At 37.1% G+C, this 16,229-nt stretch overlaps 1 protein-coding gene across 1 annotated transcript in view; it reads left to right on the forward strand.

The window, feature by feature from the left end:
* Nucleotides 1-1,126: 1,126 nt before the first annotated feature.
* LOC140238348 (aromatic-L-amino-acid decarboxylase-like) overlaps nucleotides 1,127-16,229 on the forward strand; it is a 30,681-nt gene continuing 15,578 nt past the window's right edge. Inside the window, exons 1-4 of the mRNA XM_072318281.1 lie at nucleotides 1,127-1,157; nucleotides 2,567-2,739; nucleotides 6,003-6,116; nucleotides 9,793-9,844. Coding sequence (XP_072174382.1) covers nucleotides 1,127-1,157; nucleotides 2,567-2,739; nucleotides 6,003-6,116; nucleotides 9,793-9,844 — 370 coding nt within the window. The remainder of the gene's footprint in view (nucleotides 1,158-2,566; nucleotides 2,740-6,002; nucleotides 6,117-9,792; nucleotides 9,845-16,229) is intronic.

The following is a 16,229-nucleotide window of genomic DNA, read 5'->3' on the forward strand; positions in this document are numbered from 1 at the left end:
AATGTATTATTATTATTATTATTATTATTATTATTATTATTATTATTATCATTAACTAACAATCGTCTTCAAATGCCATGGAGACGAAGAATAATGGTGAATGTTGACTCCCCCTCCCCCCCCCCCCAAAAAAAAAAATAGTGAGAGGATAATAGGCAAAATGGTAGCAATATTTCAATATTTCACTACGCCATGCTATTATTGTTGGATTTATTGAGTCATTCATCGCATGCGGATACGACCAGTTACTCCTTCGTTGCTAGGGTTTGGGTGGGGAATTTAACATTTTACACAAAAAGGAATTAGCAGACTCGGTATTTCGATTGTATAGAGTCATAAGACTTGAAGAAAACATTAAATACTGCCTCACGCAAAAACGAGAATTCTATGAGCCAGATACATAAGTAATGGTTCAAGTGAAAATTGAATTATATTTTAATTTTTGCTAGGAGCTGAAGTCAATTCCTTATAATTATGATCAATTTTGTATGCTGTCCAACTGCGAAAAGAAATCTGAATAGATTCCAACAATGATAATGTTACTGTCATTATAATAATCATTACTGTCCTTTTTGTTATTTATATGATCGCCATCATTATTTAGCATTTAGGGACGATAAAGAATGTAACATAACTACATCACATCTTTTAGTAACATTTTACAACTTGTAGTGATTTGCAGCTTTGATATGTGGAAGGCGTTTGTTCCATTTCGGCTGCTGTTATGATTAAATTAATGTGTTTTGAGTTGCAGGATAATCCAAACGCAGGTTTCATGTGTCAGAGTAACATAACTCGAGACAATTAATATAATTTTGTGTCTTATCATGAAATGATTTGAATATACACAGAAGAACCTTATCGTCAATCCTTTCTTTCCCTAGAAGCCAATGCAATGAATTATCAAGGCAATGATGCGAGATAGTTACGACGATGTTGATCGGGTAGGTCATACAATGTATTATATGAATTGCCCAATTATGTAAGCTCTGTAATCTTCCTAAATGCATATGTGATATCTTAGTCAAAAGACCGTTACGTAACAGATATCTAATGGAGTCATTGGAATAGAGAGGTTAGGATGTAAGAAAGCTGTGTTATTGTAGGAAGGGGTCGTCTTACCACCATGACCACTGATTCCTACAAGCTGAATGGTGGTCTGATATTAGTTATTTGTTTCCATTTTTTCTGACCAGTTCTTTTATGAGGTTAATGGAAATAATGGATGGATGAATAGATGGATGGATTAAAAGATAGAGGATTGATAGTATAGTAGGGTAGCAATATTATTCAAAGAAAAAATTATGCAGTATATATTATACAATAATGCATAGTTTGCGTATTATCAAGTAACATATGACTTCTATTTTCACGTAATATAATGTTCATTTCAATTCAATTCAATTTAATTTTCATTTTGCATCCAACAAAGAGTGAAACAAGGTACACTGTAATATCAACCATGCGCAAAACAATCACATTGTATGATTCTTTTGAATCAAAGAAGAAAGAAGTACATAACTAGTGGAGGGCGCAAGGGACTTTTTCGTTCAAATTCTTCCAAAAGCATCAAATTTGGCAGACATGTACACCAGACAATAAACTATTTCGATTTTTTATTTCTTTATATTGTTGTTCACACATACGTCATAACCTCTAGTAGTCTCCTCATCCAGCGATTCCAACGCCAAAACTTAAACAATTCATAACTTTTACATCCGATTTGTCCGATTTTCCTCAAACTTTCACCGATGTGTTGCGAAAAAGGTAAATACAACTTTTGGATGTGTCTATAGAGAACTCTTTATCTCTATTTTCACCGATGTGTTCTACTGATGTTGCTGCTTTCACTCAATCCACATTGCTCTTTGGGTTTGGGTTTCCTTCAAGGAAACGCTGAATAAAGGTGCTTATGAGCGAGCTGCCACGATAGTGACGACTTACGTGTCGTTTGAAGGACGAGTATACCCTACTGGAAAGAATACAGTGTCCCACAGTGTGAACACATTGTGAACACAGTGTGAAATATCTTCACACTATTAAATTCGAGCGTTTTCACATAGTCGACTATGTGAACACAGTGTGAAGACACTGTGGGATACTAAGTTCTTTCCAGCAGGGCGTATAGTACCTTGACTTGGTTACAGCCGCTGTTATGATGGAGGACGCGAACCAGAGACCCAAGATTTAGAGTCCAGGCATGATCTCATCTCCAAAACCATGAAAACGGTTCAGTACAACACACTGAGAGTTATGTTATGTTATGTTATGATATGTTATGTTATGTTATGTTATGTTATGTTATGTTATGTTATTCGTATAAATATGAAAAAGTATGAGGAAGAGCTGTATGTTAAATTGGTTTACCTTAATGAATCCTTCATGGTAACATCGATTTACATAAATTTTTAAATAATCTTCTTCATTATTCAGTTAGTTTCTTCGTGTACAATGTGAAGTGAAGGTAATGCTATGAACATTACTCATTTTGTGTGTGGTTGGAATACTGGTTGGAATTGGAGAACGACGGAATAATGGAACTGATTATTTGCATTTTTTTTTTCAGGTAAGGAGATGGTTGATTACATCGCTGACTACCTCACGACGATTCGATCAAGACGCACTCTACCTGACGTACAGCCAGGTTACTTGAGAAACCTCATTCCAGAAAGCGCCCCCATTGAAGGCGATAGATGGAGTGACATTATGTCAGACATCGAGCGGGTGATCATGCCTGGGGTAAGTCTCCAACTAAGGGATGTGATATGTTTTGAATGTGGATGACTGGATGTCGTGACAAGTACATATATGTCCCTACATATATAATTATGTAATACGTACATATATATTCACACATACACAAATATATATATTGAGCGGATGATTAGAATTTTTCAAATATTGGACGGTATCATAAGTATGCATTCATATACACATTAAGATTACACCTCTCACTCCACCTCTCACCCTAATTTCTCTTGGCATCGTTCTGCTATCTTAATAGTATTACCTTGACATGTACGGGTCATGGGAGTATTTTCTTTGACTTCTTTCAGCGTTTGCCATGAGAATCATTTCGTGGCATCCCATTACCTTTCCCACCAGCCGCGGCTTTGCCTTTATGCCTGGTGGCATTATATCCCTTCCATACATAATTTAACGGAAGATGTTTCTTCTTATCTTGCAATATAACGCGGCTGTTGGCATCATGCAAGTGGAATTTACCTACCAGCCTTATCATAAATCCCCCTATTGGGAAGAAGTTTGGATCAGTCTGAACTCACTGCAGAAGCCTTCGTCATTCTTGGACGATCAAATCGTCGATGAATCGTGGTCGTTGTGCAGAGTGCTTCCGCGATAAATTGACGTCAAATTGAGAAGACGAGGATGGGTATGGTATCCAAGTCATCTATCCCTACCGGAGGAAATGCATCTATAGCACGGATTAGGGGCGTGATATCGGCGATGGAGGTTAGATTGAAAATATGAAACAGTGACGTCATGCCTCAGAACGAGCAAAGTAAAACGGCCTTACAACATCGTCACATAACATGAATAGGGGAAGAAGCAATTTAACATTTACCCTACCTTTTGGTCCCTGCCTAAAGGTTGAGTAGCATCTCATGTCGCATCATTTTCATCACCTCAACATAGCATGGCTGGGAGAGAAGGATGTCGATGCAAAAGAATAATGCTAAAAATTGTGGTAGCATTTAAAGCCTGTTTTCCTCTTAAAAGTGACGACAGAATTTAATCTAGTGTTTGTTATTTTTGGAAAATTCTTGCCGCCATTTTTCTAGATGATGGAAAGTTACCTTTACCCTTTCCTTTCTACTCAATTGGAGGGAAAAGGTTTCCGCCCAGGTTGCAGACACACATAACAGACTTGTCATATTCTTGCGCACATGCATATATCACAGTGCGCGCCCAACATCAGACAATTCAGAAATCTATACCAATTTGAACGATATCACTTCATTTATGTCATTCGCTTTCAATTTAGAAGTCGAAAGTCTGAAAGGCAGCAAAGGAAAAAGTGCAGACAAAAAATCATTATATCAGTCTCCATGACGTCATTCAAATTGATTCAATCTCACTCTGCTAACGATTATTGAAGCCAAGATTGCTTCAAACACAGCATCATTCGGCAGATTGATCCCAAGAGAACAGAAGAAAACTTTGATAATCACATGACCAAATGCGGGTTACCCAACAAATATCTAAAAATAATTCGTTTTTCTCCGTACTTTTTGTTCTAAATGATGTTCTGCGGATAAGCAGAGGATATGCACGAATATCACTAAGATTAAGGTTGTATCGTTGCCAGTGGCGTGTGTCCACTGTCCTATTCTTTATGTAATCTGGAAGATTGGTTTGTGAGTATTCCACCAGAAGATATAAACATAAAGTACGAAATATTTACAGACAACGAACGGAGGTGCAATGGTTTTAAAGTCCACTGACACGCAAAAAGAGCTAGTTAAAAAAAAATCAATTTTATTATTAAGTCGAACATTTATTAATGCACACGACAAGTTAGCCAAGAATCAAAACATGTATACGTTCATTTGAATTTTCCAATAAATTTTGAAATTCATTCTGAATTTTGATTTTGAATTTTTGAAATTTTATTCTTCATATATCCATGAATCACAAGTCTGCAGCAGAACAGTAAAGAATAGTAAGGAAAAGGATAGGAAAACTTTGGGATGAAACAAGTAGAAGAAAAGATATAGAAAAAGAAGCAGAAAAACTGGCTAATCCGAGAAATGGAAGATAAACATAGAGAGAGGAGAGATGAATGCAAGTTTACGAATGTAAACAAAGTGGAAGATGTGAGGAAAACTTATCAGGAGAATGATAGACATATAGACAGGAGGTCCTCTAAGAAGTGAAGCCTGTTCTAGCTTTGTCAGCCTAGTGATCACCACGGGTTTCCATTTATGGGACACTGTTACTATTTTTGACGAGATTTCGACGGTGTATTCTGAGAGACAAAATGGTAATTGACCCCAATCACTATCAGCCTACGAGTCACCTTTCCTTCTTTCTTTAGCCTTAAGTACTGCCGGGCGTTCCAGCACATTACCAAGCTAATTTCCTGTGGTATCGGGGCTCTGAATCCCATAAGAGGTGCTACAATTACTTTGGCTGCCTATGGCAGGCACAACGCCTAGAGGTGTAGCAGCCTAGACATCAAAATAAAGACCATGATAGGAATGCTAACTCCAAAATGCGAGCTATCGCTTTGGAGTAGCAGCACACTGTGCTGGCGACACTGAACTTCTAACTTCCATCTTGCAGTGGCCAGTACGGCAGACCAGAAATCCTTCACCACCCACCCGGGAGACGTGCCATTATTCTGGCATTGTCCATAGGACAAATTAACTACATTAGCTACTTTCTTCATAAGTTTGTTACAAAAATGTACAAAGCTCGTTATTTTTTGCAGCCTCAGTTTTAAAAAAAAACACCAAAAAAAAAAAAATAAATTTCTGATGATGATGTAAACAATGTGCGCAGACCACTGACGCTAAGCTTGAATGAACATCACGAAGGTTGCTAGGAGCAAACCTTCTATTGTCAAGAGGTGGAAACTGTCTTTCCTCCCCTTGATCACAAATGCGTCGGAAAAAAAAAAACGAACAAAAAACTTTGAAGGCGGTTTTCTCGAAACCACTCAACATGCTCTCATAACGTTATTGATATCTCCGCAACCGAGTACTTTTATGAGTCATGTTACATATGAAATGAAAGTGGAAGAGTAAGAGAATGATATCATGTTTCAGAAAATCGATCTCCCTCGACTTTCGGATCCTTTTGCTGTAGTGGGTCATGTATATGTATATAAATGTATATATATATATATATATATATATATATATATATACATATATATATATATATAAGTTTATTTGTTAATCTACGAATATTTATTTGTGTATAAGCCGGCCTACAGAGTCATCATCTTCAGTGTTTGCTTGCTCTCCACACCCATCCAGATCACTCATTGGCAGAGTCCTCACATGCACGCTTACTTCCCTGCTCTGACGTCATATCCGTCCATGCTTGGAGATATGTTGGCTGACGCGATTGGTAACTTGGGCTTTACCTGGGTACGTATTCAACTTTTTGCGCTGATGATTTATTTGCGCTCATGAATTAAAAACATCAAGAAGAAATAAGAAGATAAGCAAGTGGATGCACTTAGAGGAAGGCCAACAGATCACTAAAAGTTACACCACAGTGTACGACATTTTGTTGTTAACTTAATTATCTTGCTTGTGTTAAGTAAAGCATCTGTTGACCTTTCTTTACAATCATGCTGTGTTGCCGTGCTTTTGTGTTTGTGTTTTTATTTTTTCCTGCTTTGTTTGTTCTACAAGGTCCTTACTGTTTTGAAATACCCATATTTTCCCTTTAAAAAGTCGTTTTTTTACGTCGATTGCATGAGTTGTCCACAGTATACAAGCACTGCTTTTTAGTGGACCCTCATTTTTCCTCAGAAAATGGATAATGTATATAACAAGTTTGATTTGAAACTACGTAAAGATGCTTTAAAGTTGTTAAGTCAAATTTTCATTATACAGTCAACCATTGTGTACTCAAATCCTTTGTGATTTTCTTATATACAAAATAATATAAATATATCATTTTATCTTTTGTTTGAAAAATAGAATTGAATCAAACTGAATCGAGTTGAATTTTAAATTTTCATTAATCGTTGTTTGCTATGAATTTTGTAAAGCCCCCAAAAGATACAGAAATGCAATGTGTACGATTTTTTTTTTCTCTCGAGTAAAGCCTCGACAATGTGTTAGAGATTCACCGGTATGCTCCTTTCGTTATTAGTCTTGTACCAAAAAAGGCATTATCACTGATTATGTAAGGTGGTTTTAAACAATTGGATAAAAGCTAAATTTCCCCGAGAGTCAGGATGACTTGTCATGCTGAGTAATTTATCTTTAAACGGGGTAGTACAGTGAAGAAAACATGATTGATTTTCATGATTTCTCTAACCTTCTCGGCGCACGTCCAAAATCTACCGATTTTCTCTCGAATGTGAAGGGAATCAACTTGGGTTCTTTAGAAGAAATAGAATTGCTTGAAATAGATGATAATAAACTCGAATTCATATTTACAGCATGACGTCATTTACGTATTCAGACTTGTTCACATCGAAATTATCACTTCTAGTATTTTAAATACGTTGCTTTAAGTGTGCAACAATGACTGTCTTGTTAATGTACTCAAACAGTACAGTTCAGAAAAGACCTGAATTCATAGTCTGTTATCTCTGTAACCTTGCCATTATTTCAATTATCGTTATGCATACAATATTTAATTTGATAAATCATAACTTCCTTAGCATGTTAAGGAACATGACTAATTGATTTGAAACATAGGACATTGACATTTTTTATTATCACTATTTTTAAACTGAAACATACTAAAACATCATAAGTATATACAAAGCAGCCAGAGCATGAAGGACCTTTGTCTATGTCAGCCAAAGTTGGATTTGCTCCTGAAATTATGGAACCTTAGCTGGTGTAGATGCAACTCCAGTCCAAACATTAGTTAGTCTAATAAGAAAGAGTAAAATATTACAAATTCAACGATTAAATTTTGATCGAAATCGGGTGAAAAATAGGGAAGTTATGGCGTTTTTCAAGTTTCGCTAATTTTTCAGGAAACAGTTCTTGAACATGCAAATGGCAAAATAAGCATGTCATGATATACCCTCACAACTTGCCATAGTTTGTACGTACAATTCTGAAATTTTCAGTTTTTCATTCAAACGCAATTATGCCCGAGGCTCAATTCCTAGTATATCCAACCGATTACCATTCTGAAGTTATTCAACAAGGAATAACGTCATTTTTCAGACTTCAATGACAAAAACATTGAATTTCGTCATTTTTTATTACAGGATCAATGGAAAATTGTTAGGTTATGACATGGTTAGCTCACTAATTTGCACATTCATATCCACTGTAAAAGAACTGTTTTGCAGAAATTAGCAAAACTTCAAAATGTCATAACTTCCTTATTTTTTCATCCGATTTTAGTCAAATTTTTACCGTTGAACTCGTAAGATTGTTTATTCTTTTTAATGAGACTAACTTATAATTGGACTGGATTTCCCTTTAATGTCTCTCGGATTTGTCTTCCCTTCCCCTCTTCCATAATGGAATACATGATACAAATATACCATTCTCAAATGAAATCAGTGTCTTAGGCTTCCAATTTATTATTTCAGTCCTCTATCAGCTAATCTAGAGCAGAGGGTAAATACACTGTACCACGTACCTTGGTCACATCCTTCACAAGAAGGAAATCCTTTGCCAGAATCCGCACGCGTTACACTTGTTATTAAAAGTCCATAACGAACTCCGTACAGGCGTTTGTTTCAACTTTTATTACCTAAACGGAAAGCTAATATAGATTTTTACGCGTATATCATTACACACATCATTATTCTGGAAAGAACTTCTCACGGCACCCCGGAAAATAGCGAAAGGAAACTGTTCTCTCAAAGAGCATGTCAAATTCTTATGGCTCCAAGGTTTTTACCCTCCCTGACAGGTGCTATTTGGTAAAAAGGTCAGTTATCCCGCCAAGTGACTAATGCTGACACAGAAAGGTATATCTCAAACCCTGTTCCAAGATAATTAACGACGAACGTGCCCGTGTGACGTGGAGATGGATGGCTGAGGGTTATGGAAAGAATAAACCTGATGAATAACTAATGAATCGTAGAGAAATCTTGCCTCTTGTGAGCTCCAGCGGCATCAATAACGGCTCACGTCTGTCGAACTCTTCTCATCTCATATTTTATGATACTTTATTTCATTCGGTGACATAACTTTTGCTCCGGCCTTGTCTCCTACCCCTTCAACCAACTTCTTTTGAAACTGTAGAAATTCATGGCAAATTCTTGCTCATTTGTGTTTTCTTTGGAGTTATTTTGTCAATTCCATACAGAATTTGTACAAGCTTGAGAAATATACAGCAAGGAAACACTAGACATGTTAGTCATAATGTAACAGTAACCAGGAAACTTATTACCGAAATGTCTAAAGACATGGATAAAACTGTCAGTACCTTTGATTGTTGTCGTTGATCAATTCATGGAGTTAATACACATATGGACTGTTAACAGATGTCTTTCTTTGATCCATCATCACCACCGCCACCTGATCATGTGCATCTTAATGAGTACATTCAAATGTTTGGACAATGACTATTGTCAATCATGCATCGATCGTCACTGACAAGAGAACAATTATATTTTCCTCATTTCCGTCATTGATTATTTGGCTGAGGTGCCTTTTCAGGCTCAAATGCCTTCGAATAAATACCAAACCTCCTAACATTATAAATTTTGTGTTACAAAATTGGTTATTGCTAAAATGTGCACTTGTGGACATACATGTAATGTTGCTTAATGTTTAGAACATACATGTCGTCTACCGTTACTCTCTATGTTTATTCTGAACAATGTGCGAAAAATGGGAAAATTACATATCAAATCACAATCAACCAGTCAAAATATTTGCTTTCTCTTGTAAAGTACCTGTATTTCTGTCGGCGGTAATGATGAGATCAAAGCAGGAAAGCATGCTTAAAATTATATTGTGACGCTTTTGACAGAAACAGGTGCATGAATTGATTAACTAGCGATGAATGTCCATGTAAAGTAAGTCCATGTCTAATCATCAACCTCTCTAGTTACTATAAACGTATCGTCGAGTAAAGGTTGACATAGAAAAATGCGGTTTATTACAGGCATCGAGTCCGGCGTGCACGGAGTTGGAGAAGGTGGTCATGGACTGGCTAGGTAAGTACAGGACAGACAAATTCATCAACATATCAGTTGTGTTCTCTACTTCATCTTGCTTTCCCTTGGTTATCTGTATTATATACATGCAGCAAAACAGACACATGACAAGTATCTCTGGCAGTTCCTCATAACTTCATATCATATTAAGGTTGTTACTTTGCATTGTTAAGACGTTAATGTTCTGTTTGGTGGCGGCAATGTTGCAGTTATTCGTGAGAACCCTATCCTCATGCCTTTGTCTGGAGTTACTGTTACGTGAATACATTGATGTCATGTGATACTTGTGTTTCGTCAAATGTTGGTGTTTAATCAATTCTTGTGCGTTATTTCTCACTAAGCAGTAGAGAGAATGACAATCGCCTCCTTACGTTCTCTGCATATTCACATAATATGTCTTTAATGGTTATTGCCGTGACAATCTTGAATGTTCGAGGGGGTTTTGACCGAATGCTTTACACGCATGCACAGTTTTATAGTAACATTCTATATTGATGATAGCTGTTAAACTTTTTATACAGGTCTGTTTTACCACTTCTTAGATCATTTAAGAATAAAGGACAGGTGGACAGAGAGCAATGCAAAACAACCATTTCATTAAAACGTACATATTAGCATAAAGGGTCTCCATGTTCACGTTACCCGATCTCTCTGTCATCACCCCCCCCCCCCCCCACGTTAACAACGTGCTTACGAGAATAAGGCTTGTCATGTTTAACCTCTTTGAACAATGACATTAAGTTTTATAGTGAAAATGTTCAGGAAGATGAGAACCTTATATGCTATCTAAGACTGATGAGAACTTCCTGGCTAAGGATTGCTTGCTATATACCAAGTTGTGATAAAAAAAGAAAGAAGAAGCATAATATGTCAACTTGGCGCCTTCGGGCAATTCGGACAAAAGCAAATCAGCGTAATAATGCATTATGTAGTAGCTACTAGTGGACATTACTGGTCAGCTTCACCGAAATTCATGCAATATTTCTGAGGTCAATGTGTAAGATGCCCGTAATTGCAAGCCATAACTTGTTCAAATCAAGGCACAAATCAAGACGCAACCAGCTGCTAGCGAATCGACGAATCATGGGAGCAACTCAAGCAAACTAATTTCACTCGTCGCGAGACGCTATGAAAAGTTTAACACTAAAAAACGTGGCTTTATACATTAACATTTCATCATCTCGCCGTAGCATTTTTTATTTGTTAAACAAGGTTAATGAACTCACCTAGAGGAATTCGAAAACGTTTCAATTTCTCATTTGTCTGATATAGAAGACAGTCACAAGACAAAATTACAGTAGGCTACATGATGGAGGTCTCTCATTTCTCGAAATCAGTGTATCGCGCTGCATTATTCATTGTCTATACAGGGACTGTTTGCAATCAATTTACCTCGGTTTGTCCTCTCCGTGGTCTCTGTAGACTGCATTATCAGCAATTTACTTGTCACTACCTCTTGTAAAGCGCCTCTATTTTGTCCCTATCTTTTCAGGTTAAGAAACCTTTTTAAACTTACGAAACCTGTATTAATTTTTTACGATTATTTTTGTGAATGTGTGTGTATGCGTATGTACGTCCTTGTGTGTTTGTTTGTCTGTGTGTGTGTGGGAGGGTGCGTCTGCATCTGCGTGAGAGGAGAACGAGCGAGGAATCGGACATATACATGCAGAGCGCACGACAATTTTACACATGTGATTGTGAGTCCTGCGACATAGTGGATAAGACTCCCGACTACCAATCGGAGGACACGAGTTCGATTCCCATCCAGTGCTTACGTCCTTGGTCGAGACGTTTTTATTCCCCATGTATCCTAAATGGGTAATTACGCCATAATCTATGGCGTAATTCCAAAATTCGTTTTCCAGAAGGTACATTCATCCGAAAATGAAATAAGGTTCGTTATCCCTGAAGTTCAGCCTTCAAAATCTAACCTTATTTCGTTTTCGAATCAGCGAACCTTCAAAAATTAAAGATTTGATGAGTGTTGAGCAGAAATAAGCAAGTTTCTATTGAATACATATGTCGCATCTGCAAAATCATGTTCATTACAATTTACAATTTGTCAGTAAAGGCTTTTCGTGGAACTAAATTATTTGCACTAACAAAATGTTTACGAAGCTGTGGACATTATTTATTTGACCGTTATTGAAATCGACGATACAGACGAGAGTATCAATATGAGTCCAAACATCACGGAGACATCGTTATACTCACATGTTCTCCCACGTAGTAGTTGAACAGTCAACTTCATTTAATTTTGACCTGTAGGAGGGTTTACATATCCCACCTAATCGACAAACGTCTCTATGAACTCTAGAATGTATATCTCATTCTAATCTTCAAGCGAATGTGCTAGATTTTCATGATATGTGGCACATAACACCTTGCATAAATTAAAGGGAGTACCAATCTGTTAGTGTATCAGATTTAATGCTCTCCGTTTCATTTTCAAACTTTTATTTCCACTCCAAATTTATAAATGTATGTACATAAATCAAAATGATATGTCCAGTATAAAAACAGAAAATTTGGAAAAAAATGCGACATACCAAGAAACTAGAAAAGTGACATCAGAGAGTCTCTCCATACCATCACTGTGTGTACAGTCTGAAATATATGTTTTATATATATATATAATCATTGTGCAGGTAACAGGTGTTACAGTAACCATGGTAACCATGAAATTGCACACAGTAAAGAATTACTGTGTGCAACTAGACAAAGAAATAAACAAGACATTCTGAAAAGCAGATAATTAAATAGTCACTGAAAGCGGTTAAGGTATGTTTCTTGAGTGGAATTATATTATCATATTGTCTAATTAGAACATAGAATATAGAGAATTGGATAAATGTATAGTTGCTTTGTCAAATACTTCTCTGATGTTTTACGCTTTATGTTTTCTTATTTGAGACCATTGTTTAGTACTGATGAATTCAAATATATATTTTTTAGGATAAGTAATTCCTGCGCGTCTGTTTTCTACAACTGACTTCTGAAATCGTGGCACAAGACAAAACACATAAAATCATGTCGGTATGTTGAATCATTCTCCAAGTTGAAAAATAAATCCCAATCAATAGATGCATGGAATTGTAGCTATGGTTTCCAATATCATCATTCCAGGAGAAATGCTGCGTTTAGGGAAATTTACCTACAGTCATTTCAATACTGCTTTGAGATGCAAAAATATCTTGCGATTGGTTGTATCAAATTTCCTCCCGACTCTTTTAGACAACACGCTCATTTACGTGTAACTCAAATCTAAAGTGCCTCAGCTCTGTGCGGGATAATTCAGATGGTGAAGCGAAGTTGATGCAGTTTTGCAGTGAAACATGGCAAGAAGACGCCACGTCATTTTCCAGCTCTGCGACTTAACAAGGTTACGACAGGCCACCGCATACCCTGTCTCTTGTATGGAGTTATATCTAAGGCCAAAAGCGGCACTGAGTTTAGTGCGCTCTCGTGTTCAATTGAACTCGGCCACTATCCTGTCCTCAATCACCAGCATGCGTTCCGAAACAAAAACAACGAGCGCGTGGTATTTATAGACGGAAATTGTTTCCTCGTCCATAAGTCGATATCAAATTAGGGAAGATAAGATGATGAAATAAAACCTTTCCCTGTGGTCCAGATCTTCTCTTGCATCATAATACAATAGTTTGGCTGCAAGAGTTGAAAATGATTTCCCCTCCATCGACGGGACGGTGAGCTCAAATGGTCTCTCAGCGCCGCATTCATAATGAGCGTGTTCAAACATGACCACGATGCTACTCTGAAAGGGGTAGAGTTGTGGGACCCAGTAATCGAATAATCTTTGACTGTATACAGACGGGTTATATTTCTTGCAGAAGAAGAGAAATTAAAACCGGCATTGAGAATCAGGACTGCTTCTTGCTCAGCGCCTCTATTTGTTCTGGGAAAATTTGACTGGGCTAATTATCTTTGTCACTTTTGAGACTAACTTTAGTCGTAAAAGTCAATAAAGTCAATAAATAGGGAAAGGAAAAGAAAAAAAAAAGGAAAAGGGGAAGAAGAAGGAAGGGAGAGAGAGAAAGAAAATCTTTTGAGATCTACCGGTCCACTTTGATGGCTAATATTTTGCCTTTCTCTTCCTGTGCCAGTGAGTCAACATATGCACGAATTTCTCACACGAACCTATGGAAAGGAAATAAAGGTTACACACAGAGGGTTAAGGGATGTCACCGATGGCTAAGGCAGAGGTTTGTCTTTCTTCCCACTTCAGTCCAGCTCTTTGCAGCTCTTTGCATCCTTCTTGCGTCATTTACAGTCAGAAGATCTTTTCTGCCAAAGAATCCTCTTCCAATATAAAGTCGACATGAGGTCAAAATGCCCCATCACTTTTAGAAACGCACAACTAAACCAGTCGTTAAAAGAATGTTCAGTACTAATGTCCCCGACATGCCAGCTCTGTGAGGAGAGTCAGATGCATGTCAAAGATTTGAAAGATATATCATCACTCACGTCTTGAAGATGTTAAGAGGGGCAAACTAGTTCAATAACTAATGCAGTGGTCCTCCACTGATACCCCTTTCCCAAACGCATCTTGATATCACGCATGAGTGGACACGCTACTAAAAAATTGAGTTCAGAAACCCTAAAAAAAATGCGAACTTTTTTTTTTTTCACGAGCATGACGAGGGCCCGTGAAAAGACGCCCATAATCGTCATTATATTTTGTACTGCATACTCTCCTCCGAAGATGGCGTGCATGAAGAGGTGACCTTTTGACCGCGCATTGGAAATAATTCTCATTATTTTTAATTTGCATTCACAAACTCCAAGTCCGCGGATCGATTGCAGCGTCGAAGTTGTGTGGGTGTTACTCTGGTCCCACTCCGATTTCACGACCAAATAAAGCGGATACTATCCGCATAACTGAGTTTATGAAAGAGTAGAGTTCAGTAGAAGAGTCCATCGATATCCCAGCTTGTATTTTCGGATATAGTTCATTTTCCGAATGCTCGTTAATCCGAAAACGACATACGGTTCGTTATCCCGAAGGTTCGTAGTTCCGAAGATTCATTAATCCGAAAATGTGATAAGGTTCATATTCCGGTCTTTCGTTAACCGAAAAATAAAACAGGGTTTGTCATTCCGAAGGTTCGTTATTCTGAAGGTTCGTTAATCCGAGAACGAGAAAAGGCTCTTAATTCAGAAAGTGTATTAAAACGCATCTTCTTTCTATTTTCGGATTAACGAACCTTCGGAATGCTTACTTGCTTAATTCGAGTGGTGTTCTCGATCCACAATGGCACTCCAAGTTTGTCTGTCCAGCATTGCGGTCATTATCTCGTTGGTGTCTAGACCAGTGTCTACAAAGTTGATCACTGGTCTGCCTGGTTTCCTGCTCCCATGCTTGGGCATCCAGTGTATCAGTTTGGAAACACACTCATTACTCCTGAAGCAGTGGCCGGCAAAACGAAGCATCCTTATCCTAATCTTCTGGCTTATTTTAGGTATATACCTTCGGAATACCGCCACATAATGTTCTGATTAACGAATCTTTTTTAATTTTTGGCTTAACAAACATCTAGGTATTATGAATTTATGTATTTTGGAATAACAAACCTACCGAATAACGAACATATCACCCGTTTTTCACATAAAAGAAGAGTCTGAGTCATAGCACATAGTATGTGTAAAAACTATCAATAAAGCGGTAGTACAAGGACACTCCCCGTGTGTTTGAAAACAATTTAAGGAGAAGTTATCTTCTCTTTTTCATCTCTATAATGATTCCTTTTTTTTTTGTTATCATGACAAAATGTGCATTGTTTCTTTTTTTTTATTAGAACATCATTCGTGCATATACTTTTAATTGTGTTTAATGAACTTTCCTTATCAGATGAATGGAAGTCAATTGACAATTTGTACCGCTTTGAATCATATTTTTGTTTTCTTTGATGGAAATAAATAAACTGTTGAATCGAATTGAAGTTATTATCCTTGCGTGCGTGAGCGCTGACCACTGATTCATTCTATGCTTTAATTATTTCAAAGTAGCGACACATTGGTACTAAACAGTTTTTTTTTCTTCTTTCATATACATTTGCAATTTCGTCAAATGATGCCATATAGGTAGAATATACTGATCGAAATGATATTTTTTTATATACAATATAGACTTAAAACATAAGTATGACATCAACCGATTGTAAAGAATCTTGTCACATAGCTTAGCAAATGCGGATAAGATAGAAAAAATGTCTGTAGTTAGGTAGAATACTAGTGTCGCCCCCTTTTTATGAATAGAAACAATCATATAGCTGCAATCTTCAATTAACATAGGAAATCACTTTGTTCAAATCAATTATTAAAAATGCTACACTGCAGAGGAGTGGCAAGACAATGGAGGGATTTT

This window comes from Diadema setosum, chromosome 14, assembly GCF_964275005.1.
Source record: "Diadema setosum chromosome 14, eeDiaSeto1, whole genome shotgun sequence".
NCBI lineage: Eukaryota > Metazoa > Echinodermata > Echinoidea > Diadematoida > Diadematidae > Diadema > Diadema setosum.